This window comes from Podarcis liolepis (genome assembly GCF_965112155.1).
Source record: "Podarcis liolepis genome assembly, chromosome: 2".
NCBI lineage: Eukaryota > Metazoa > Chordata > Lepidosauria > Squamata > Lacertidae > Podarcis > Podarcis liolepis.
Window position 1 is genome coordinate 84,727,731 of NC_139555.1, and position 27,471 is coordinate 84,755,201.

Genomic DNA, 27,471 nt, shown 5'->3' on the forward strand with positions numbered 1-27,471 from the left:
CACATGAATGTAATGGAGGCCTGTCCAAAGCCTGTCTGTCGTTTCACAAAACTTCCTTGCATCATTGCTTGATGTTGCAAGTACAGACCCTCCAAATATACAAAATGGTATTTGTACTTTGGTTAATTTCTGCCTGACAGGAACTCATTAGTAGCTTTCCAATTCTCCCCCTCCCTCTCTAGGTATAGCAATAATTGCTCTAACTATCCATCTCTGAAGGTTTCATGAAAATATGACAATCCTCATGCTGTGCAGGGTCACCTTCTTCTCATTGATTGGACTCCCATTATTAGTTGGGTTTCTGGGTAGTCAAGGAATCTCCAGGATTGTAGAATAAATAATCCTAGAAGGGGATTCAAAACAGTAAGACTGAGAACAGCCCATACACACTGTACAGTCCTAGCAGCATTAGAGCAAAGAGAAAGTACAGGCACAAGGCAGGATGGGTAACCATTTGGTTAAAGGAAAGGAAAATGGTCTGCCACTTCAACCAAGGGTTTAATGTAGGGAAAATAAATTGGATTTGAGGAAGGTGTCGTTACATATTTCTCTCTCACACACAAAATCATTAAAGATGTTAAAGTCCCTGCCTCCTCTGCATTAAAATGTTCAAATTTGGAGCTAGCAGCTGGCCCTGAACCTTCATGTCCACAGTGCTGTGAAGGAAAGTTTGGGGCAGACAGTCTCAAGCCTGGGAATATACAATGCTCACATTCAAGACTAGTATGAGTCTGAATGGAGTACAACAACTAGTGTCATAGCAAGTTCACAATAGAAGCACTGAAGCTTTGTAGGTGTGGGGCTAGCTGCACAGAGAGCCTTAAACAAGTTGAGCATTTTCTGATGTAAAATTACCCCTTGCAAATTACCCTAATCTGCAAATTTTCCAAAAAGTTCTCTATTTTTTCTTTCTTTTTACAATCCCTATCACTGACCTCAAGTCAAGGAGTTGGACTTGATTACATTTTGGTCCCTTCCAGTTGTAGGATTATGTGATAACACCAATAAGATGCAGAACCGTAACCATTATCTATAGTAGAAACAAACAGAAAACAAAACAAGCTTAGATTGATTCTGCTAATTCCAATCCAATCCATGAAATCTTACTAGGCAGTATCTCCTACAGTGTTTTAGTAGCACTACAGCCCAGATCAGCTAGAAGTGGCCACCAAAAAGAAATCATTTAAATCAGTTCAGTAACAACAACACAGGTTGCTTTATAGTTCAACAACGTTGTAATAAAAATGGCACTCAGGCCAAGAACACTGAGACCAAAAAAAAAGTTTTAAAATTACATATTTTGAAGGGGGGAAAACTGCATTAAAGAAGTCAACAAAAGATTATGGGAATGTTGGGTGGGGAGACAGAAAGGCTGGAATCCTGCAAAGCCTAGGTTCTAAACCTTTAGCAGATAAGATTTATATATTTGCTATTACACAGAGAAAATAAGATACAAAACCATGAGGATGAGCTTTTTTTTCTTTCTTTTTTTCTTTTTTTTTTTTTTGTCTAAAGCATTAAACACTGAGAATCAGCAATCAGATGTCCAACTAGAACTTGACAAGACAACAGAAACTATTTTCAAGCATTCTGGGCATTCACAAATACACAGGGAAATGCACAACAAATGACACAAGGAGATGAGAACACTGGCTCTGTGCCCATCACCCTCTCTCCAAACTGCAGAATGATTATCTGCAGCAAGAGGCTCTTGCACTCAAGGAAGTTCCCCACATGATGGAGAACTCTGGAAATCAGGGCCCAACATCACATGGGCCTCCAAAAGTAAAAGCAAGTGATTCACTTCAAATAACCACCCTCAAACTCACAAAAGGTAGTGGGGCAGAGCCTGAACACTTGTCCCCATGGCTCACCTCGCCATGTGCTGTATCTCTGGATTTTGAGAACACTTGAATAGGGCTAGAGCTAGATTATGTTACAAATCTAAGCATATAAACCTGCTTTTAAACTCATACAATCATGTGCAACTCACCATCTCTCCTACATTCTCATTATGCCCTTATCAGCCTCAACATCACTAACAAAAACAGATACTCAGTAAGTGACTCTAACACAACTTTAAAAAAAATTAATGACTGTTCAAACTCCTGTGCAAGCCAAAACGTTTATACTGTATGGTTTAATCTAACAATATCCAAAGCAATGGACATAGACAATTTCTATTAGGAAGCCCTGCCAAATTCTGCCTCATCAGCCAAAGCAAGTATATTTACTGTTATTTCAAAAGTAAAATATTTATTCTTTCCTTAGAACTGCCTTCACTGGAAAATGTTGTGACCAATTAACCAAACCATGTTGATCCATATTTTGTAAATTACAATATCCTTCAACCTTCTGCCACTAAAGTTCATCCTTTTTTTTTCATCTTCTTCACTTTTAAACATGAATAGTATTTCAAATGAGAACACCATTATCTCCACATTCCTAAGCTTCACAAAATTGCTCAATCGCAAACAGAACAGCAGCCAAAAAATAAATACATCTCTTATGCTCCTATTTTACTGCGGATTTTAACCTGTGAAAGCATTGTGCATTTTTATCCACTGAGTGCCCTCATTGCTGTGTTATTATCACATTTAGCATGCCATCAGCAGCCAAGCACAACCAAGCAAACCCATGTTCAGACTTCAAAGCAGCTAAAACATTAATCGTGGTAAAAGCAGGTTCTGCTAGGCAGTTCCGTTTACTGCCAAACACTGATATCACACAGCATCATACGTATATAACAGAATTTAAATGGCAAAACTAAGGAAGAACTAAGGCACCAATACTGCACCTCAAGTACAATGGCCAACACAGGCCCTACAAAGAATTTTTGTGTTGCCCTTGTTAAAATCCTAACACTCTGTCTTTTGATTAGAAACAGAGAAGCTCAATGGGTATCCAGTAGCAGTACTGGGCCAATTAATTTTAGTAGTTCTACTTTGAGTAGAACTTAGTTGCAGACAGCCCTCTGATTATAGAGAGGTGTATGATAGCAATGTGCTTCAGAAAGTAGGTACAGTATAAGCAAGACTATAGTAGGGTTGCGGCTTCTTATTCTGTATCCACACAATGCAAAAGATGTGCGAGCAGTTACCACACATGATGATCCAGATGCAGGCTTCAAAGTATTTGTGGTTAAAAAATAATACAGTAACTTGGTCGTAACCAAGCTACCCTGTTAAAATACCTGTTCATGAAGCCTTGTTGGCCAACAATCTTCCAGTAAATCTTCACATACCAAAGGGCTTTGTGTATGGTTTCAGCAAGGAGCTGTTCTCCTTGAGGTATGTGTTTATTTTCACTAAACAAGTCCAAAATAACAACAAGCGGTGCAGCTTGTGCTTTGCAAACATGGTAGAGGGCTTCCCCTCCACCCGCCTTCTCTTCCTACTGTAGCAGAGTTACTCATTGACAAGTATCCCTTGCCACAGGCAAAGCAACAACATTTCAGGATCTAATCTTGGTTATGCAAAACATTTACTCAACAGACGCACCAAGAAGTCACAGCACGAATCTATGGATCACCTTTCACTTTTGAACTTGGTGCAGGAGACTTTTTACCCCATATGGCCAATCAGATGGCATTTCCTCAGATGATTAGATTCATACTTCTCAACGTATGCACAAAGTTAAGGACATCATGTTTTCTACAATCACACACACACTTTAGGTGGTAGTTAGAGCTAAGCCAAGCTTATGGTCAGTGAGGAGAGGAGTTTAACCACAAGTCTCTGTTCAGATGGCACACAAAGCCAAACCATGGTTTAGCTTGGGTGGGAGGAACAAAGTGGCTGCAAGCTCCTCTCTGGGAGACTGTGCATTCTTGCTAAGTCATAGCTTAGCTTATCATGTCATGTGAACCAGGTCAATATCTCAGTAATCGTAGTAGCTCAACTAAGTTGAGTTCCATGCTGTAAGGAAAGCAAAATATAAATGTATTAAATAAACTAGTCATTATTATTACAGTGGTACCTCGGGTTACAAAAGCTTCAGGTTACAGACTCCGTTAGTCCAGAAACAGTACCTCTGGTTAAGAACTTTGCTTCAGGATGAGAACAGAAATTGTGTGGTGGCAGCGGGAGGCCCCATTAGCTAAAGTGGTACCTCAGGTTAAGAACAGTTTCAGGTTAAGAACTGACCTCCAGAACGACTTAAGTTCCTAACCCGAGGTACTACTGTATTCCCATAGTGTAGATGTGGAGAGGGTGCAGAGGCTGAGAAACAGTGACTTGTCTAAAACAACCTAGAGAGCTCAAGGCTGGTGTAATATTTGAACTGGGAGCTTTCAAAGAGCTTACTGACACATGGGCCACAATGTCTCTTCAAGCAAACACACACATATACTTTCCCCTGTGTGAAACCCACAGCACAATTTGCATGGGTCTGTAAGAAAGAACCTCATAGGTGGGGCCAACTGCATGGCTCTTTCATATCCACTTTCATATTCTGCAGGTAAAAAGAGCCAGTCTTAACCACTATGCTATACCAGTAATTGTAGAAAACTGGTAGCTTGTAAGCATGACACAGGGTCTCTTTCATTTGATTCTTAAAAAGAGCGGCAATTGTCTGCTTTGTGGAAACAGTGTGTTCACAAAGGTGTACTTCTCCCAAAGCATGCAGTCCCTAGACTGACTAACTGAAGGCATCTGATCTATAGGTCTGTGAGAAGTAGGGGATTTTGCTGAAGGGTGGCAGCTATAGAACAGCTGTAAGTACTGTAGTAAAAACTTAAGTGCTAATTCTTTACTGCTACCTAATAACAAGCTACTGAAGCCATGATATTTGGCTGACCTGAGCAAAGAAAACAACTCACAAATGCATAATAGCTACTATTTCTCAAAAAAGCAGAGCAGACTTTGATGGAGCAATGAGAGCAATGTATTAATCTAATTATAATTAGAACAATATATAATTGCCTGATTTGAATTTATTCAAGGTGAACTGGCCATTAAAACAGGGGGAGTTCATATCAAATTCTGGAGCAAGGAAGGAGAACAGGATCAACCCCAGCTATATTAATTGACCATAGTGTGTTTTCTTGGGGGGAGGGGAGATGGAACACCACAAAAAATCACTAAAATGTGTTTCAGGAATAGACTCCCATGAAAGTGGCAAGCTAAAGACAGCAGTCTTTCCTTCATTCCCAGCCTGTTCCCTACAATGCTTTTAGGGTGAAAGTATTCCTCATGGCATTATTATTTAGGGCCTCCCTAGAGCATTGAGAGGGGGAGGGCAGCCACCCTATTCCTTCCTTGACAATGAGAATGCCCTTTTCCTCAATCAGTGCCAAGAATAGACACTGTAAATTTATTTATTCTAATCTCCAGACATCCATCGGCAGCAGGGTGGGACCATCTGAATCAGTATTTCTATTAAACCAGAGTCTGGACTTTTCCTAAAAGCAATGAATGATTTCACCACCCATTTGTTCACACTCGCCCCCCCCCCCCGACAATCCCCCCCCCCCCGACAACTGGGACCAAACATTAAGCTGCAGCTTTCTCTAAAAAAAGAAAAGAAAAAACCTATCCAAGATAGTAAGCCCCGAACTAAACAGAAATAAATGAAAATTTGTGAAAACAATTTAGCATCACCAGCCCTATATAAGCATGTCTTCATGGTTCCTCTTGGTATGAAAACCATACATTAGGGCAAAAGGGGAGTCAAGTGTTAGCAGCAGAGAGAGCAACATTCTCTCTGCTATCCTGGGCTACCCCAAACACCAGGCTTCTGGAGAAATTTCATGAACAGATACCCTCCAGCCCTATTTTTAATTACCACAGGCTTCAACAAAAACCATGACTCTGTCATCTTAGTTCCAGTTGTTTTTTCCCCTATTACCACGTCATTGGCTCCAGGTTTCTGCTGCTCTCCCTACTATTGCATACCAGCTACTATTGCATACCAGCATTTCAGCTGTCAAATCCCCCTTCTCTTGTGTTCCCCTCTAACTTTCTTTTACTATATTAACTCTTCTACTGCCCAGTAATCTCAGGTGATCCTCAAATTAAATCACACAAGCTTACCCGTTCCACTTGTCCTTCCTTATGTTTCAGCTTGTAAACTTTAAGCTTTGGGAGACATGTCTCTGCATAATTTTTGTCTTCCATCCCTTGGAGGAGCACTCCATGGAACGCCAACCTGCAAGTGTTTGCGTGAATATCGGTATCCAGCTTTGAGCCAATCACAAGACACAGTTTAGGGCAGGTAACTGGCTTCTCAAACTCAAGTAAGGCCCACTGTTGTTTGGGGAGCTGTCTTTCTTCAGTGCAGTCATTCTCCTTGTTTTCTTCTGAGGACTTTGAGTCTTTGGAAAGATATTCCTCCTGATAAAGATATTCTTTTCCAAAATCAAAATCATTCTCCAGGGGTTCTTTGGTGAAGTCATTAGGAGCTGGGCTGAAGAACATAACTCTTCCCATAACAGTTTCATGGCCAACTGTGATATGAAACTTTGCCTTGGTCTGAAGAGTGCCTCGGAAATATGGGATTTTCTTTAAAGAGATGATAGCAGCATGAATAGTCTGGAGAGATTCAGGTGTACAGATCAGACCTCTTTCCAACAGCTTTGGATCAAACTGAGTCACACAGATTCCTACCCTGTCACCCTGCATGGCATAGTTAACTGGAGTATGAAACATCTGCATGGACTTGACCTTCTTTGTCACCTATTTATGGGAGCAAAGGATAAGAAAAATAGTCATATTCATGTGGTTTATTTATTAATAAAGCATTTTATTAATTAAAAACGTTTATACCCACTTTTCTGGGTCTTTAGAAAAAACAAAAACTCACTCTTCAGTAGAGTTATTTCCAGACATTAAAACACTGCTCTTTAGTAGAGATACATAGTAATTACAAGAAAAATCTACCCTCTAAATTATCTAAATGAATGCTTCCTCTAAGGATTACTTTTTAAAGCTTTGTCTATCTTTTGTACTAGAAAATAATACTAAGAATCATTCTTTGGAATTTGGTAACTTCTATAGTAGCTGAAAGGAATTAGCAGATCAGTATGTATCTGCATAAATAAGGCACTGATTTGTTTTTGAAAAGTACAACTAAGCTACACAGTAGCAATCTTATAATACAAAAATAATAAAAATGCTGACCTTCTCTTTCTACTTTCCTTTTATTCTCTTATATGAATTTGCTGCAGTTCTACAAATTAGACTAGGCAGTAGTTAGCAACCTTTTGGGGTCCAGGGGCACATTTGGAATTTTGAGAGGATGTCGTGGCCACCAATCACAAAATGGCTGCCACAAGAGGGCCTGGCTTAACACAAAATGGCTGCCATGAGGGTGTGGCTTGACACATAATTGGGAATACTGGTATTCCTATATAACCGAGCATCAACTGACTGGTTGACCTGGGAGAAGAGGATTAAATTCCCACTCCGTCATGAAATTATCTTTTGGCCACGTCACTCTGTCTCCCTCATAGGATTGCTGTGAGGATATAATGGGGAGGAAAAGAATCATTGGTGCCACACTGAGCTGCCTAGAGGATGTTACTGTGATAAAATAGAAATATTTTTTAAAATAAGGGGAAAGAAAAAGCAATAAAGCAAGCCTCAAGGCAAATGGGGAAGGTATCCCCTTTGTCTCCCCACCCCTCCTCAAAATCAAAATGTAAGAAATAATGGGAAGAGAGCCTAGGGAGCAAGCAGATGAAGCATCCCCATCGTGGCTTCCTCTCCCCCATTAGAATGCACACCACAGCTAGAAAAAAGGCAGGACTAGAAAAGGGGGGATAGAGATCCCCTACAATGCCACTGCTTCCCCCCCAAATAAAAATGCCTTCCAGTGCTAGAAAACGCATGAAAGAAAACCGTGAAGCAAGCTGGAAAGCTGGCTGTCTAACCTACTGGAGTGAAAGGGAGCAGGCCCTTCCAATTCTCAGAAGGTACCTGCACATTTGCTTCATACGTTTTTTGAGAGGGTGGCTAGTGAATTACTTTAAAAAACAAAAACACCAAAGCTCAGCGTCTGAGGCTCCTGCCTGTGGGCACAAATAAAGGCGGAGGAGGGCAGGCTGTCAACCTCTGGACTACGCTTCCTTTTCTGTTGGTAAAAAAGTGCTCCTCTTATATTTTATGATGAGAAGCATGAGCATGTCTCAGATAATGTGCTTAATATTTTCACTTAATGAAATATAACCATCAGTGCATTAACACCATGCATAAAGAAACACACATGCATTTAAGAAACACATATGACACTCTTAAGACATAGAAAATGAGGGGGGGATTTTTTACGCCATTCTATAGATATAATTCCCATTTACTCCAGTTCTTTATATTTCTGACCTAATATTTCAGTACTCTTCCATAAATCCTTCCACTAAAATATTTTTTACAACTGTGAGATTTATGAAAAGCAAGCTCTAATTTTCAGCAATTTGAAAACAACAAGCACAAGTATTCACTAGTGATGTCAGGGCTATGCCCCCTGTTTATGGATATAGTCCATTTTCTCTTATCCATGTTACATGAGAAAAATGTAAACAGTATGGTGTCTGGAGTGAAGCTAATAAGCTTAGAGTTGTATCAGTTATTCTTCTTCAGAAACTTCTAAGGCTGGAAAAATAAAGACTAAAATAGGCTTTTCAAAAAGATCAACGTTGGTTCAGCCTGATGAGGGCAAACCAGTTCAGTTTAATATGGTTTCTTTTTTCACTGCATTTCTTTTTGTTCTTATATTTAGCCTTTAAGAAGATATTTTCCCCCAGTTTATTCATTAGCCACGTGTGCCTGCCACTGTCTCTTTCACTCATCTGAACAGATGCAGAAAGATCTTCAGCGTCTTAATATTGTTAGATGAACTCTGTGCTTTCAATATACAGTTTCAGATTGTGGAAGCAATGTATTGTTTAAATACAACTCAACACAGCACTTCTTCCTTTCTCAGAAAGCTTGCAGGTTATCAGCTGTGTCACTCTGGAGAGATACTTCTGTCAAAGAACTCAATACATTTAAAAGTCAGATAGCAAGTTCCAAATCTGAAGTTTTGTTGTTGCATCACCTCTATGTATATGTGTGCAAGCCACAAACTTCGGATAAAGTGGGGCATGTAGGATTATTTCCAACATTAATCAGAGTAGTTCTGCTGAAATCAATGTACATGAAATAAACAGTTCTACTTCATGATTTAGTTGATGAACTGAAAACAACCAGGTACAAATTCAAAAGCAAAAGTCTATCAAGAAAACCAAATCTTGCTGTTCCACAAGAAGTGTTGTTGGTGGGTCTACAAATAGCAGTAGAATAGAATGTACCACTGCATGTAGAACCATCACATTTTTAATGCTTCTCCACATTACTCCCTGGAAGTAGGAAACCAGAACATCAGAAAGAATGGTTCTTAACAGGTTCTCTCTTTGTTGTCTTAGTTTTTAAAGAAGGCTATTGCTGCTCACCTGTAATCTAAAATCTTCTGCTTCATTTTTATTTGTAGAATGGTTCTATGTAGACTGATATGTCATACATCTGTATTACAAATTCTGTCAGTCATGCGCACACACACACACACACACCAACCAACCAACCAACCAACCAACCCGTGAAATGGAGAAAGACGGCTTACAGTATTTTATGCAAAGAAATAACGAGCACATCTCACTCTGTGAGGAGATAATTTATGCTCCCAATAAGATATTGTTGTAGTGGTGATTCACAAGTCCCTGAAAGTGTGGAAAAGAATGTGAGCGTTCTCTTTTCCATGCTTCAGCGGTCTTGCCTGAGCCCTCCCTTATAAAAGGAGTTTTCAGATCTTTCTAAAAGCACACAGATGTCACAGATTTGGTTCAACATAGACTTTCGCCTCCACACTAGAGCTCTTTGTTTCATGCCATCAAAAAAATTATTTTTAACATAAAAATGGCATACCTATTTTATCCATTTTGGGTAGTCACATGGAAAGAAATGGAACTTCATCTAGCAACTTCAAGCTCATCAACAAACAAACACTTCCCAATGTTGAAAAATCTGCTTAAAGCAGCTTCATATTTAACTAGAGGGGTGGTAACTTGTAATGCCTGAAAATAAATCAGGAAAGAATGTTCAATATTTTTATCTGGATGATCACATTAATATTTCTAAGTATGATGTAGAGGCTTGTGAAATGGCTTTGGTGGAGGAGGAGAAGGACTGGGGAAGTCCATGTGTTCATACACAGATAAAAAAATGCAAAAGGAGAGATAAATTAAAAGCACCCAAACTGTTCAGGCCCTTAAGATAAACAAATGTGTTCAATATAAGAAAAGAACCTGTTATTTGAAGACCAAAGGAAAAGCCCACTAAGATTTTCAAAGCAGTTTAACTAATAGAAAACAGCATACAAAAACTCCACTAATGGCTTTTTCTCCTGATACAATGAAGCTTCTTTTCCTTTATTTATCCAACTTTCATTAAGTTATCGGTACTCCATATGCCATAGCTCTTAGCTTTTTTAGATAAGAGCCCAAGCATCCTTCTACCTCCAGTGCTGTCACTGCATCTTACTGATACAAAAGAGATAAAGGCAACCTAGCCCTTCTGATAATAACTGGAATCACAGCAAATTCAGCAAACTAGTAAATTATGAAATGGAAAATTTAAAAAATAAAATAAAAAGCAGATTGGAACACATAGTTAAGGTAGTTAGTAATCAAACAGTTTAAAACATGTTAGCTAACTTTAATTGGTGCATTAACATAATGCACATACCACCTCTATTAAAATGAGAGGATGGCCCTATATTTAAGCGAGATTTAAATTATACTCATAGGACAGAAAAATGGTGTGGACATATTTTGAGGGAAATGAAAATTCAGCCCAATTTTGGGTTGTTTGCTCACTGCCAAAAAAAAATGGAACTGCAGCTTTGTTCTTCAGCAGTAGGGGCTGCTGAAAGGGTGAGGAGTTCTATTAGCTCCCCTGAGCATTGTTCAGATCACTAATTCAATCTTGCATTGAGATATAACATTAATACACTATAAAAGGTATGTTTAATGCCAGCGTGCACTCTCTCTCTATAGAGAGCGCGAGAGAGAGAGTGTTGCCCTGGAGGTCTCCAGAGCACCAGCCTCCAAAGACAAAATTCAGTGACCTTCTGTTTTAAAATAAATTCCCGCTTTCATGGCCATGAATACAAGATTGTAAATTTGACAAGAGAGTTACTGGCATGGCATTATCTTCTTGGCTCTGGTGACAGCACAGACCATTAGCTCTGAGAGATGCATCAAGTGTGCCATACATCTTAGTAGGATGTTACATCTTAAGTTTAAGACTGAACCTATCCACTACTCTGGAGGATTCTGGGAAAATCACAACCAAAGTACCAAAGGCAAAAAAGATACCATGCCTGTTTTATACAAACAACTAGGCATTCCAGATGTTTCGGCACATACATATCCCCCTCTCTCTTTCCTGTTTCACTAGATGAGTAGGAGAAGGACTTGGCACAGCACAAAAGGCTTATTGGCAGAGGATATCATGTTCATACCAAAGGCCATGTTCAAAGTACGTCACCGACGGAGTGACTCTGAATCTCACCCTCCCCCAAATATCATTGTCTTCAAAGCATATACGTATGGTGACACTTATTCAACAAGAGGAAATGGATGACCACTTGTTTCAAACTGAGAAGTATGTCAAATTATTTGAGTTATAGATGTATCATGCTTCTTTCAGTTCCTTATTTTGGATTAATGAAGATACACACAGGAAGGTGATAAGACGGGAGACAAAGGACCCTGCGTGAAAGGCAGGGTAGAGAGAATCTCCCAGGGTGAGAGGCTGGGAAAAGAGAGGGAAGCTCCTAGGTAGGACCAGGGAGGGTTCCTTTTTTCATGCGTGGATTAAGGGATACAATTGTGATAGAGGGCTTTGCATTTACTTTTACTTCTTTTAGCTTAGCTTTTATTGTATTTTATGTGCAAAAAAATAATAAAAATTATTTTAAAAATATGTATTACACACTTCTTTCATACTGTATGAAGATGATGTTGAGCAGCACTCTGGGCTGCCCTGAAGTGGGAAGCGTTTCCTGCCACATATTAGCCATCCAACCAAAGTGGAAACTTGTGCCTGGTCAGACTCAGGTCTTTGGGACACTGACCCCCCCCCCCGCTATTTCTCCACATAATGGAGGGCACAAGATCTCTAATGGATACCACACAAAAGCCCACTCTCTCAGAAAAGCATAGCTGCTTGATAGTTCGGCAATGATGGGTGTACATCCATTCTGAGGGCCTCAGCGGGAGATGATGTACTGGAGAATGAGGACATGGAGCTAAATTTTCAACAAGAAGCCCTAAGGTAGAGAAATGAGAAACTTCATTTTTTCCAAAGAAAATGTCACCCATTATGGTGCAAATTGTCATGAGGCAGAGAAGCAGTTTGGGGAAACCATGCAAGAGAAGAATGGGAAAATATCATTAACAAGAAAGACGTAAATATTAAACTAGAAGATGCCTTTCACCTAGGTATCCAGTGTAGTCAATCCTTTGAATTTTGTTGTTCGCTTATTGTCCACCGAACAAGCAACATCTGCTTTGTGAGAAGAGTTTGATCTCTACACAAGCTGCATTGGCACCCTGGAGCCAATAACTCAAGATCCTGGTTTCAAGAAGAAATATCAGAGATGGGTACAACAAAGAAGTTAACCATTATGACCCTAAGGCCTCATTCCTGGTCAGTCACCGCAAGTTCAGATCCAATGAGTATATATTTGAAATAAATATATATATATATATTTCTTATGGCATGTGCTTTATTGATCTAGTTTTCATTTAATCATACCTGAAAGGCTTGATCATAGCATCTCTGATTAATTCCTAGACTAAGTATGTACCCAACATGAAATTTCCCACATTTGCAAGTAACTAGATTCAAATTGTTTTTGAGAAAAATGAACACAGTCATTGGTGGTAATGCTTCCCCCACAACTTAATTTGATGAAAACTTGTACAGGAATGTCGATTCAGAAATTTATATAACAGGACAATAAAAATACAACAGAAAAAGCAACACCTCAACAAAACAAAAACAGCATCTGTTGAGTCCTCCTCAAAAAGTTGAACAATTTCGAGCAATAATCATAATCATGATTTAGTTTGAACCAAGAAACATCTGCCTTTGCAGTCAGTTGGGAAACATGAAGGTTGAAAGGTTCTGATATTCTTCAGTGAATCACTACATGACTGTCAGTATAATCCCCTCACATCAAATAGCTGAGGGAGTTCTACTTCTTTGATCGTGCCCTGGCTGTCCGCAACTGTGTCAGAAGTGGGATAACTGATGGACCACACAGCAGCATACAGGCTGGCTATTTTCCCTCCTATTTTAGACCAAGTGCATATTACTTATATGTACCTATTACTATATACAAGGAAAATGGTAAAATGTTGATAAGAACATCTTAGAGCCACAAATATATGCACATATGTGGAAAATCCCACTCTTTTTGACAGAAAATGCTGACTAAAATATCTTAATGAGCCATGTCCATCCATGTCAATGTATATACTAAGTTAGCATTTCACCAAGCAGAGGCAGAAAAGGGGAAACTCAATCTGTTCTTCTATAGTATATGCATTATAAATAAGATTAACATTTAATATCAAGTAAACCTTAAGTTATCAAAAGTGCTTTCAAGCCACATATTTCTGTTTCTTCCTAACGACCTCACCCATACACAAGGGAAAACCCAGGTTGTAAAATTACATGTGGGAAAATTCATTTTTCCAATGAAATAAACCGAATTCCTCTGTTTTAACTCTAGACTTGGGTTTAGAACAATAGGAACACTTTCATCCAGAGACTTCAAAGTGGTCCACAAAATACTACATCAGAGTAAACAGAGGGCTGAAAGGTTTATAGAGAAGACCTTCCAGAGGGTAAATTTCCCCCCACCCCCAAAACAGGATATTTTTGTTTATTACTAGTTGCTGAAAAGCATAAAAAAAGGGAAACTATAGGCTAGAGAAGTAAAACTTTTTATGTGTAAGCAACATTTGGAGCTTTGTCAGGAGGCTGGTTTTGGTAGAATGTGTGACATGTAGCCCAATGTGAGTAATATTATATCTCAAATAAAAATCAGCCCATGAATATACATAATCCAAAAGGTAATTCTCCCAATCTCTGAAATGTAATGGAGCTACTCTAGATCACTGAGGCATGAATATTTACCGTATTCAGGCTTTACTGCTCTCGATCTGGGTTCAATTTTGCAAATTAAAATGAGAGCTGTGTGGATAGAGAGATTAAAGAGCATCCCAACGCTTGCCTGTTTCCTTGGTGTGGCAGCAGTGATCCGGTTACCCTTCTGTTAGGTTATTTCTTTTTACTTAACAGAGTAGGTCAGAAGCAATTAAGAGTGGAGTGTAGAGGTCACAATTAGTTCATAACCTTGCAGTTAAAGGATCAATTAAAAACAAAACAACAATGCCTGCAAACTCTGCCTCCCTACAAAGATATACAGAGAACAGAAAACAGCATTTAAAATAAAATCACTACTGAAAAATAATATTGCTAGGTGTTCTCACTTCTACTGGAGAGGTATGGGGACAGCAGGAAATACAGTTTTCTTGTATCCATTTCTTTCTCGTAAGCAAAACTCTGCCTTTCCTCATTTGTGACTTCAGTATTAAAAACTGAAATATACCCCATTAAAAAAAGTCATTGGAAAGAAAGGACTAAAGACAAGTACCGTAATTCCAAAGGAGTTTTGTTGGTTTTGTAAGTGGTGTCAATTTTTTATATTTACCGTTGGCAATTTTTGCTTGAAATTTAATAAAATAGAAAACTGTGAGCTTTAGCTATAAAAATAATGACGAATTAAGCAGATGCAGATGTTGATAACTTTTAAATATAGCAGTGATTGATATATGAAATGACATATCAACTGTTTTTTGATATGCTGTGAATGGAACACAGGACCCATTCTTAAGCGGGTTCCTAAACCTTTGGCCAAAAAAGGTCAAGTCAGTTGTTAGATGAGGTAATCTTAAAATTAGCCAAATTATAATAACTAAAGCAAAAATACTATATGCTATTCTCTTCCAAAGTATAAAACACTAGCAGTTAACTTTTGAAAGAAACAAGTAGGCTTTGATCGTAGGCATCAGATTCACAAAATGGCTGTGAATTTGCCATTTTGAAATTCTGGAAATAAATGATAGAGAGTTGTTGTTGTTGTTTTAAATCCAATATCTGAGCAATTAGGGGAGGGAGATGTAGCATTTGTGCTCCTTTATAAAGTAGTAATGATATAAATATGATCATGCAACCCTAAATAAATGACATACATGAAACAGGAAGGACAGATACATCATGGTTAACGTTATACAAATATGCCCACCTGGGAGGAAAATACTAAAAGAAAAAGAATACGCTAAGACAAAAAAAAAAGTCTGTCAAGAAAAGGTAGAAAATAGGAAAGTAAAAGCTTCAATCCAAAATATTATTTCAGTAACAAAAAAAAGTATTTACCATAATGAAGCAGCATGTCATGATTTGTGTAATATATAGAATTTACCCCCCTTTTTTGTCTTCAAATAACATCCTGGTACCAAAGGGTTACTGTCATTCGAAAACCCTCACCAGCAGTCTTAATAAACATTTAATATTTTTCTTTCTACTTTCTTAAAGAGCCCAGATGTGTTCTTGCAGATCAAAAGAATCCTAACTTATAAAGTTAAACTAAATCAAGGGCTTTTGTTCCAAGGCATCGTTGCTGAACTAATTATTCCTGGATGTTGTTTAATGAAACAGTGGTGCCATATATTAAAACATTTAACAGGATGAGTTGTATGAGTTATAGGGAAGGTCTGATCTTAGCATATAAATTTAACCTTTTCTTCAAAAGAGATTAAACGAACTACTCAGAACTCCCTAACACTGGCAATGGGGACGTAAAGTAAAGAGACACTAACCTATAAGGAAGTATACTGTATTGCTGTCTGTTTACCTCTTTCATAGTAATGAAGATGGGGGAATTGGCAAGCTCCCTAGACTTCATCTCCTCCACCTCAAAACAAAACCTTTGCTTGGGTTTCTCATCATACCACTAATTAAATCTCTCTCAAAAAAAAATATTCCATTCTGAACCCAAGACAGAATGATAGGAAATGCAGCTCCTAGGGGCGGGGGGAACCACTAATTCTGCACTGAAATATTATGAACGCCTATTAACCAAAAGATTCTCTCCTGCTGATGGGTGTTTGGCTTTTAATTACAATGTGACAGAAGGGAAGATATCCTTTCACCAAATTAATAGTATTTCTCCCTTTGTCTCATGCAATAAAAAATATAATGCAGACGCACTGAATGTATATCAGTTTGGATTTTTAAAAATGCAGCAAGAAAATGAAAGCCACCATGGAACACCAAGAAGGTTCTTATAGGCTGGCAGAGGCTTCCATACACCAAGCACTTCCCTTTCCTGTTATATTCTCCCCTTGATTTATAAATACAATAGTACCTCAGGTTAAGAACTTAATTTGTTCTGGAGGTCTGTTCTTAACCTGAAACTGTTCTTAACCTGAGGTACCACTTTAGCTAATGGGACCTCTTATGCCGCCGTGCCGCTGCCGCACAATTTCTGTTCTCATCCTGAAGCAAAGTTCTTAACCCAAGATACTATTTCTGGGTTAGCGGAGTCTGTAACCTGAAGCATCTGTAACCTGAAGCATCTGTACCCCGAGGTACCGCTGTATAAACCTAAACAAAGAGGGACTGGTTGGTGGCCTAGTCATAAAATAAAACTGTAGCCCAATTACGGATCCATGTCCAACTTGAAATTGAAATGTGATGGGACCTATTTTCACATAACCCCAGCAAGTGTGACTGGTACCAAATTATACCCAAGAAACTACAGTATAACTAGTATTCAGAGAGGGGTGCTACAGCATCTGCCTTGGACCAATTCCCAGTCAGTGTAGTAGACAATACTGAGCTAGATGGGCCAAAGATTCAGTATTAGATAGAAGTTCGAAAGTATACCAGTGCAAGTAGATACATAGGTATCACTGTGGCGGGAAGCTAAACGTGTTTCCGTGCGCTCTGGCTTCCGTCACAGTGTTTTGTTGTGCCAGAAGCGGATTAATCACATGACCTGGGAAAGCTGTCTGAGGGCAAACGCCAGATCCCTCGGCCTGAAAGTAGAGATGAGCGCCACACCCCATAGTTGAATTCGACTGGGTCCAGAGGTCCTCTACCTTACCCTGGTGGTTATGCTCTGGTTTTTACTTTTTGAAATATGGCAACCCTAGCTCATGTTCTGCTCCTTGGTCACTGAAAGAACAGGATGCTGGACTAAATGGGTCATTGGCCTGAGAGAGCAGGCTGTTCATATATTCTTAGACAGCTTCTGTTGTTCCTATATCTGAACCATGGAATTCCACCAAATAATATTCTAACCATTTAGACCTCAGGCTACCCCCTTGTTATTGCCTGACCCAACACTTATGGTGTAACTAACATATGTAAAAGTTGAGGTTCATTTATTGATCACAGTAGCTGGTATTAACTTAAAATAAAAAGTTCATGAGGTGTTGACCAAACTTTATGACAACTCAAGTATGAATTTCCACACCTAGCCACCCACACTTAAAAGTAGTGTAATATAGCCTGTGAGATAATAAAGGCTCACCTAACAACAGAAAACTGCTTGTTTTTTTTAAAAAACACACACAAACACAAAATCCTGTTTGTTTGCATAAGGCTTTTTCTCAGCTCACCGAAGTAGACCTGCTATGATATTTTGTCTTGAATCAGCATTGAGGTTTCTTTGTACATAAGACTGTATTATACATAATAAACATGGAGACTCATTAAACTTGCAGAATAAAAGCTGTCCAAGTTTAAAATTAGCCTGAATAGTAAAATAAACAGTTCAGCCTCCTTATTACATTCTGTCCCTGTTACTGCAGCAGCATTTAAATGCTAGATGCTTAGCTCTAAAGAATTATCTTTTAATATATCACCTACATGCCTAAACCTTTAAGCTATCATCAGGAAAAAACGCAAATTCTTCCATTTACATTTTTGCAGCTCTGGTGTTGTTGTTTTTAACTTCAGCATTCTTAACGAGGTCACTTGGCAACAAAAGCAGGAAAAACCAGGGAGTGGGGGCAGGCCTAAACTACAAACCCATTCTCCTGAGGCAACAATAGTGGATCATGCTTGAGGATGCTTATGCAAATTTATTTCCCTGCATCTCTATTGGGTATCTCTATCTTGTGGAATTTACTGTGGCCAATTAGAAGCAACTTTGGATCAGAAGAATCAATGCCCTCCTCTCAAATAGCAAAAGAGAAAGTACCTGAGGGAGAACCTCCTTATGTGATATGCTCTTTCCAGAACTACCTGTGCCAGTTACTAATTTCTGGGGGTATTTTCGATGCACAAGCAAGAGGAATCAACAGAGTGTGGCAGCAGACTGGGCAGCAAGAGCAATGAACAAGCAAGGGATAATAATCAGGGATACTGAGATCCCAATGGACAGTGGGGGACAGTGACACTGATAGGATTTACAGGCCCCAGAACATGTATAAGGAAATGAGATAGGCCTAAGGCAGAAGCAACTCGCTACACTAGCTTCTCAGTAGGTTGGTCACCACTGTTTGCTGGGAAGGGGAGCGACCACTTCTGGTCTGCCATCTCCAGAGTACCTAAAAGAGCTGACACTGGATGGATGGATAAAGAACAGAGCCTAAACAACAACAGCAACAATTTACTTATACACTTACCATCCAGCTGGGTTGCTACTGGGTTGCCTCTAGGGGGCAAAGGATTTTCGTCAGTCATACATAATTATAATTTATTTTAAAAAAGATTACCTCCCTCTTCAGTTGAAAATACTCCCTGAGTGGCTTACATATCCATTTTAAAAATCTGTCCTTGCCCTCTGGCTTTCAGTCTAAACAACATAAACCCTCCCAATTTTATTCTGATTGAGAGGATGAAAAAAAGCAAATTCAGATACTGTTACTTAAAGTAATGGGCTCCCAACCTAGTGCCCATTAAGCCTTCCAGTAGTGGCCCTGGACAGATGCTCCAGACTCTGAGCTTTCTTTTCTTTTTTCTTTTTTAAAAGAGAGAGAGAGAGCGCGCAAGAGTCACAGAGACCTCCATAATCAGGACCAGCAGGACATAACAGACTTATCATGATAAGCTTAAGGTTGCCGGGGGTAGTTCTCTCTTTAATTTTGTGACATGTCATTTTCCACATGGCAGCCATTTTGTGTTTTGCACTCCCAGCACTCAAAATGTGCCTAATAGTCCAAAAAGATTGGTGACCCCTGCCTTAAAGTTATCATTCTTATAATGACCTTCTGGGATGCAAACAGCTTAGATTGCCTGATGGTACTGGATGTAGCTAGATAAAGACTGAGAGAAAGGTAAAGCCACCTGCTCTTTCAGCAAAGCCTGCTTCCCTGCTCTCCAACTGCTCTGAAGCTTGATGGAATGGCTTCCACCGGCTCCCAGACACACATACATGCATACATATGAATGAGTGAATATACAATCATACATACATATATGTACGCACATATTGCCATGTCTGCCTATAAAGATAGATTACTCAGCCAAATATATATGTAAAAGGAGATAAAAGTAGTTAAAAGGACACTAATTAAATCCTATTTATATATTTTCAAATTTATGAGGCATTTGGGGTGGGGAGCTGTGTTAAAACTGTGCATCAGGTGCAAGTAACAATGCTTAGCTACTACATGTCAACCTGTTTCAGCAATTTATCATTATGTGAGGCTCAACAGGTCACTAGTATTGAAATGCAATAAATCAATGGCCTGTTTCCAACCTTCCCATTTCAAAGCACTTCCCTCCTTTTTTACGCTATAGCAAGAGAACATTTCAGAATAACTGAAGCTAGGAATGTGTGTATTTCTGTTTTGTGCAGACAATCAATTCCATATGGTTAACAGGCACAAAATTAACCTCATAACTCAGCCACATTAGCATCAATATCTTTGGGCAGGCCATCTCACAAAGACATGTGCCTTCAGCCTAGTAAGTAAGAGATCTGCCCCACAACCTTGGGACATTTTTTTATTTTAAGGTTCAACCATTTTTATATCAATTACAGAATTATTAATATAAAATGTATATTATAGTTTAAAACTCATAATCATTTCTAGAGCAAATCTTGTTTAGCAGTGCCCCTTGCTATTTGCGGGCCATGCAGATTTCTACAAATGGCTCGAGCATGAGGTGACAGACATGAACACTGGTGAAGCAATATACACCTGAGTTACACGAAGTCATTAAATAGTAACATTTACCATGAAGGTTACTCTATAGATCTGCAACAGTGGAGACCTCCCAGCTAAGGAACAGGGCTTTCAGGAACATGACAAAAGCATACTGCATGAAAATCACTGTATGTCCATAGAGCAAAGAATAGTCCAAAGTAGCCAAAAGCCCAAAAGAAGTGCTAACTTGTCCACTAACCAGCTAGATTGGAGGGTGGGAGGCACAAGAGCACATTCTTCACCCCTAGATTTTTTATACCTTTTGGAGGCCTTTATGCAGGCATCTCAACACTATTTTGGTCATACACATTTTATGCAACTGGTCATGGAGGTATCCTACCAATTTGACAAATTCATAGAAGGTATGGTGATCAATGGCTACTAGCTGTGGTGGCCATATTTTGGACTAGATGGGCCTTTGACCTGATCCAACAGGGCTCTTCTTAAGAGGAGGATCAGTGAACAGGGTGAATTGTTCTGATTGCAATCTTCCTTTTCAGACAGTGAACTGGGAGGGTGAGTAATTAGACTTGCTAAATACTAGCATCTCTTAGGCCAAACAAAACAGGCAACAAGCCATTGCCCTCACTCTTAAGAGCAAACATTTTTGCCTTCAGAGCAGTGGAAATGGAACTTCATTTGCAGAACTGAGATTACCTGCCCATCCTCCTAATTATACCCTTTGCAACACCTAAAAAGCCACTCTAACCTCCAGATAACAAAGCAGGGGCCACAGCAGGAAGGGAGAATCAGAAATTGGGAATATGTGAGAAAAAGTGCACCTTAGGATCCTAACCATTTTCTGAATTTCTTCTCTAGAAACGTGTTTATTTTCTGGTTTTACATAGTAACATGGAGGCCAACGTCTAAGGCCAAACAATAAAATCCGCCTTGAAAAAAAAACCACACTACGATGATTATCCCCCTATTTGTCAACTGCCAAGAACTGAGCTATAATGGGAAACCTTCACCATGTCCCATGGTCAGGGGTGAAGGGGTTTGCAGTCTAACGACAACTGGAGAGCCATCCCTGTGCTATAGAACAGTGATAGAGGACACGGCTTAAGCAAACCTGGAAAAGATTGCTGCTTGAAATCAGGATAAAATAGTAATGGGATATATGGGCCTATGATCTGATTCAACACAAGGGAGCTTCATGTTGTCATGTGCCTCAGAACATTAGGGTTCAACAATTTGCAAAATCATCTCTAATGATGTACATACTTGCAATTCCACATGGGAGAAAGAGAGAGACGTGAACGTTTGCAACATGTGTAGTCCAAGATGTCCTGACTATTAGAAAAATGAGCATAGGCTCATCTTCATTGAAACTGAGGACTAAAAATTACCCTGGCAAACAGTTAATGCATTTCCACACACTAAGGAGGGGGAAAAGGATTTCACAGGGTCCTAAATACACCAATTACTAGAAAATAAGACATATATCATTATGAATGAGGGATCATGGTATGTAGCACAAAATGATCAAAGTATTTCCACAACATTTACAAGTTTGAAATTTGGTACACGTGCAGCCCACACACTGATTACTAGAAAAAGGGAGATGTTTTGCTTCTAAAGGTCAGGACTTGGTACATAAAGTTCATCACATAATAGAGGCCAGAGCACAAAAGTCAGCCCACCCACCCCACCTTTCCTATACAGCCTGCAGCATGAGAGCCGACTCTGTATTACAACCCCATACCTTAGTGGGTGGAAATGTATAAAATGCAACCACCTAGGCCAGTGTTCCCCAACCTTGGGCCTCCAGCTGTTTTTGGACTATAGTTCCCATCATCCCTGACCACTGGTCTTGCTAGCTAGGGATTATGGGAGTTGTAGTCCAAAAACAGCTGGAGGCCCAAGGTTGGGGAACACTGACCTAGGCAATAGCAATCACATGAGCATCTTCTTTTTTTAAAAAAATGGAAATTCTTTATGGGGGTGTGAATGGGAAAGATCAATCCATTTGACCCACTCATGTGGTCTCATTATTTAAATGGGATTGGAGCGAACAGAATTGGTTCCCACACTACTAATTGTGCAGGTGAAGAGGAAATCAGGCCAAAACAATAAATGTATGGGACAGAATGTTGGTCTTTGCACATTCTATTGCCTCTTCTCACACATGAATCAAACTTGAATTTGGGGAAGTAGTCAGGAGCAAGCTTGGAAAATACAGGTTTCACACATGCACACATTTTAAAGTTACTGTTATATGCTTCCAAGTCCCTGAAGAGGGGATGGGCTAAAAAAACCAGCTTAAAAAAGATGTAGCTACAAAGAGCCATAAAAAAATTCAAATTTCCTTGCTTCGGGCAGAATAGAGCTGTGTAATGTTACTCAAACATTCTCTGTCCAGTCAATGCAGTATAACATCAGAGGGAATGCCAAAAGTAACAGAGATCATTTTTCATCCTGAAAATGGTAAAAACCCAACACGCAAAAGCATCCTCCATCAACCTTGTTTGCTGTGTTGCATTACTTTTTACTATTTACAAATCCAAAGGAAGTTAGTAAGCACTGGATGGATGCAAGGGATGTGACCCAACATAGGCATGTTTTGGTCATTCTTTCACATGTTATAGTAAAGTGTAAAGTGCGGAAATCAAAGGATTTTGTTTCAGCTGATCTGTGATTAACTATTAACACCCACTAAGGGCTCGTCTTCACTTCTGCTTGACCCTTCCCCTGGGGAAACCCTCTCTTTGCCATTGAATCAGAGCAAACGGCTTTTCCGAAGATTTATGCTTGGTCCTATTCAGCAGTAAGGAGCATGTTTTCCCAGGGAAAGCAGCAGGGCAAACGGAAAACCACTTGGATCCATGCCAAGAAAGCATGGGACAAGCAGAAAACCTCTTGGACCCATGCTTCCTAGGCACGGAACAAGCGAAGTGTGGACAAGCCCTAAGTCAGTACAGTAATAAATTTCTATAAAGTTTTACACCGATGAAGAGCCAATTGGTTTCCTGATCCTTAGGGTATAGCTATGCTTTTCCTTTTGACTGTGATGGGAATGGGGGCCCTCAAATGTCCTAAAGAAGCTGCAGTACTCCAGTGTTGCAGAGTATCTATCTCATAAGGATAAAAAGAGTGAATAATACTTTTCTGCTCTCTATCATGAACTGACGTCATAATGACAACCGGCAGTGAACTCACACAGACACCCAGCTGATACCTATGAGGTATCTTATGCAAAACAATAAATCATTTGAAATCTAACTATAGAATTTGTTTCTAATATACAGTAAATCATTGGTGAAGTTATTTTTTTAAGTCAGTTGGAAAAAACATCTTCAGCTGCAACTTTATTCCTTGCCAACTTGCTAGGAACTCAAAGGACTAAATTGGCACAATTGAATTCTGTATATGTTCAGTAACGTGAGTTTGAAAGAGTTACTGGGGGACACCCCCCCCCCCATTTTTTTAAGTTGTTGCACTGGAGCTGTTGCACAAGCACTTAGCAGAAAGGAAAGTACTTTGCAATTTAATATACATTCAAGCGCCAGTAATTTTTCTACAAGTCTTTGGCTCCATCTGCTGACTTTTAATGTTAAAAATAATTGACAGAGGTTGAAAACATTATTAGCCTCCGGAATCTTAATTTTTCAAGCCATTTAATGACTATCTAAATTTAAACAAGTCCACCTCCCGGGGGGGAGGGGCAACCTAAACCATCAGAATAAAATAATTTGAAGTGCTTTGAAAAGCACTTTTAGAGAAAGACTACTCTAAAATGTTCAGGTAAGAAAACTGTACTTTGATCCTGGTTCTTGAGTCTATTGCTTGCTTTTTAACTGAAGCAAGTTTAAAACAATTTTTGAGAGGAATAAGGGAAGGTTAAACCAATAGGATTTTGTGATACTACTCGTTGCTTTAACAAAGGCCAGGTTTCCACATCATAAGCTGCTATAAACCATCATCTACTGTGCAACAAGTTCTTGCACCCATTTCCCCCCTCCCCACTCACACCATGGAGCAACAAACCATGTTACTTGGCTTAGGGTTACATCTCATGACAAGTGGGGAGGAGTAAATTGGGAGTGATTCACTCAGACACAGTGGTTCATTAATAACAAGCCATGGTTCATTAAAAATGGAAATATATAGTAGTATAAAATGCAACCACCTGCAAAACAATAAACTGAGACGTTTAAAACTTCATACCAAAAAACAGGTAATACATAACACAGACAAAAATTACTAACATAGGATTCCAGATCCCATTCATGTTCCAATGAATCATCAGTTGATGCCTGAAAGTGTCAATGTGGGTGACAAACATACTTCTACAAGCAGTTGGAGTGCCTCCACAGAGAAGCCTCTGTATCACTTTACTGTGAAGTGAATTCCTCTGATATGTTGAAGAACAGCGACAATACTAGAGATTAGCCAATAGACCTACACAGTGCTTGCACCCAAAGATATGTTTAGCTTAAAAATCTCCTCACTTTCTTATGCAGCTGTGCACCACAGGGTCTCTGCATGGCAGCTCAGTCACAATAGCCAGGACAAGAGCTCCTCCCTGGCCCAAGTTTGTATTCAACATACGAATCCCCCCCTTTTTATATACCTTTATTCTGACAGCATGATGCTTCTGTGGGTTCCCTGTAGTTCATCTGACCACCCTGGCTGAGTCACACGATGCTCAGGCCAGCTATTTACATGGCTGCACTTCATAACTTACAAATGTCTATTTCCCCTGTTATTTCAATACAGACACACGAGGCCACCACTTAAATCAATTCCAGTATTTCACTCCTAATGAAAGCTCTGTTTCTTACTAAACTTTTTTTTCAAAATCCAAGGCAAATTTGTGTGAGAACTCCAAAAATGTCTTTTTAAATAATCTGTTGTAGCTTACTTTATTTCAGTACTGCAGCATCAATTTTTCAAAATCCAAGTTGGGGTGTCACCTGCTCCCCCTGCATATGCATCAGAAAGGATAGCTGATGATAGAGAACATAGGCCTGTTCACCCTAAAGCCACTGGTGTCAATGCACTGGCCACCCAAAAGAAGTTTTTTGTTAGAATTTAAAACAATATCCTATTAGAGATTTAAATTCCCAGCCTCCAAAAACACTCAGAGCACAGAAATCACATGAAAAATTAAAGAATAATTTTTTGAGGGTCGGCATTTCTGGTTGTTACCTACTGTTACAAAAAGGGGGGTTCCCCTCCATCAAAAGTGTTCTCCCTCCACCACTACATCCTTTGAGGCACCAGGAACAAGCGAGGATACTGATAGAAAAGGACAAGCTCCCAAATGTTGGAGTGGTGGAAAGGGAAGATGGGGCTTGCAGTTCTCTTCCAAATTTTGCCTACTATGTTTTGAATCATTTGGTGCAATCTGAACTGGAGGCTGTTTATTCAATCATGTGCTTGTAGCACACTACTCCTATTTTAACAGAGATTTAGACAAAGTAATCCGGTACGTAGCTGATTGTGAGGGGTCGGTGTGATAAAACTATCTCTTCTAGGTTCATATTTCTGCAATTCACTTTAAAACAGACTGACTTTGGAGTGGGGTGGGGAAATTCTCCTCCTATTTGTACAGCAATCTGAGTAAGATTTTAATACTGTGGAAAATGTTCGGAAGTAGTAACAACGTTGAAACATAAAACTATTTCTCTTCCAATTTCTCTTTAGTGCCCTTTTCCAAAGTAAAAATTACTGCAACAAAACAAAATGCAGACATGTTTTACGACACAACCATAAAAGTTATTATTTCTTTAGTATCGGTGCATCTCACCAATATTAAAATACTTAAATCACATACCAAGTTGTCAAGGAGGATCAATGTTGTTCACATTTTACAATGAGACCTACCACAAGGCAAGAAATAAAAGACTAATCCTAAATTGAATTAGGAAGCTTCAGAGTCAACAGAGCTGGGAAATAAAAATGGAGATCTACTGATGGCAGAGCCATATAAAACAAAATATGTTATTTTATTGTTTCTGTTAATGATGTCTCTTGGAATGGCGTTCCAATAGATTCTGTTCTTGCCCTTTTTTGTTTTCTTCCTTTGCCTCCCACTCTTTGTTAGTTTAATGTCAATTATTTTAATGCCTATAATCTACAACTGTATCTCTCCAGCACAGGCTTGTCTTTTTCATTACTTAATATATCCACCTGTTTTACAACTGTCTCTTTGCAAAACTCTTCCGGGTTTTTTAAATCATATAAACTTAACTTTTTATTTGTCCCTCATAGTTCTCTTTCTGACCCTTCCTATTTGTCCTCTCTTCACAAGTTCATCACAAGTTCATAATTTGGAAATTCTCTTTGACTGAAATTACAGTTAAATCTTAGTCATTACCAACAGTTAAACATTCCCCAAGCTGCCATTCCTTTTGATACCACAAAAATATTGCTCAATTCTTTTACACTACCTAGTTGATTCTTGCAATCTCCTTTTATGGGATCTACCTAACTGTTGTATTTGAATTTGAATTCTTCATCTCATCTTATTTCTCTTGCTTTCCATTTTATTCATATTTCTCTTGATTCTTCCTTAAACTAGCTTCCATTTTTGCTATGGAATTCAATGTAAACTTCTTTTGTTAGCTTACATAAGCTCACGTTATAACTTCTCATATTTTTGCTCTCTTATACTGTATATTTATACTCTCCTCTTTCTGCTGGTTTTTAAGTTGATTAAAGGGTTATTTAGTGATTGACTAGGTTATCTCTAAATAACCGCTTAATCACTGAACAAAACACCAGATTGAAATGAGTTAATAGCTGGTTATCTCATAATAGCTGCTTGTATAAACAAACCTTAACTGAAGGAAGCTGCAGTGAAGGTATAAACTCAAGCAACTTCATGGTTTCACACCTTTAAAATGACTTTATGAAATGATCATGTGACCATCACGGTATTATTATTTTTTCCAAAGCACTTACAAAACAAATCTCTGTGGAATAAATAAAATTAGAAGCAGGCCTCTGATGGAAAAAGACTCCAGGATTTCAACTGGTGGACCTGTAAGTGAGCCATGCCCTGACCTTAGCTGACTTGTATCCATAAAGAGACAGAAATTCAGCTAGAATAGAGAACTGGCTTTCACATCACATGCTGACTTTCACACAATTCTTACTCCCCAGAGACAACCAAGTGAGCACCTCACTGCAAACCTGCATTTGCTATCTTCTCTGTTATGTGGGATTATAAGAAATGTCACACTGAATTAGATCAAAAA

At 39.1% G+C, this 27,471-nt stretch overlaps 1 protein-coding gene across 4 annotated transcripts in view; it reads right to left on the bottom strand.

The window, feature by feature from the left end:
* The window catches only part of EEFSEC (eukaryotic elongation factor, selenocysteine-tRNA specific), a 154,037-nt gene that overhangs the window by 55,109 nt on the left and 71,457 nt on the right, over positions 1 to 27,471 (bottom strand). For all 4 annotated transcript variants that reach the window (XM_083489337.1, XM_083489340.1, XM_083489338.1 and 1 more), the window contains one exon: positions 6,033 to 6,674. In XM_083489337.1, coding sequence (XP_083345463.1) covers positions 6,033 to 6,674 — 642 coding nt within the window. The remainder of the gene's footprint in view (positions 1 to 6,032; positions 6,675 to 27,471) is intronic.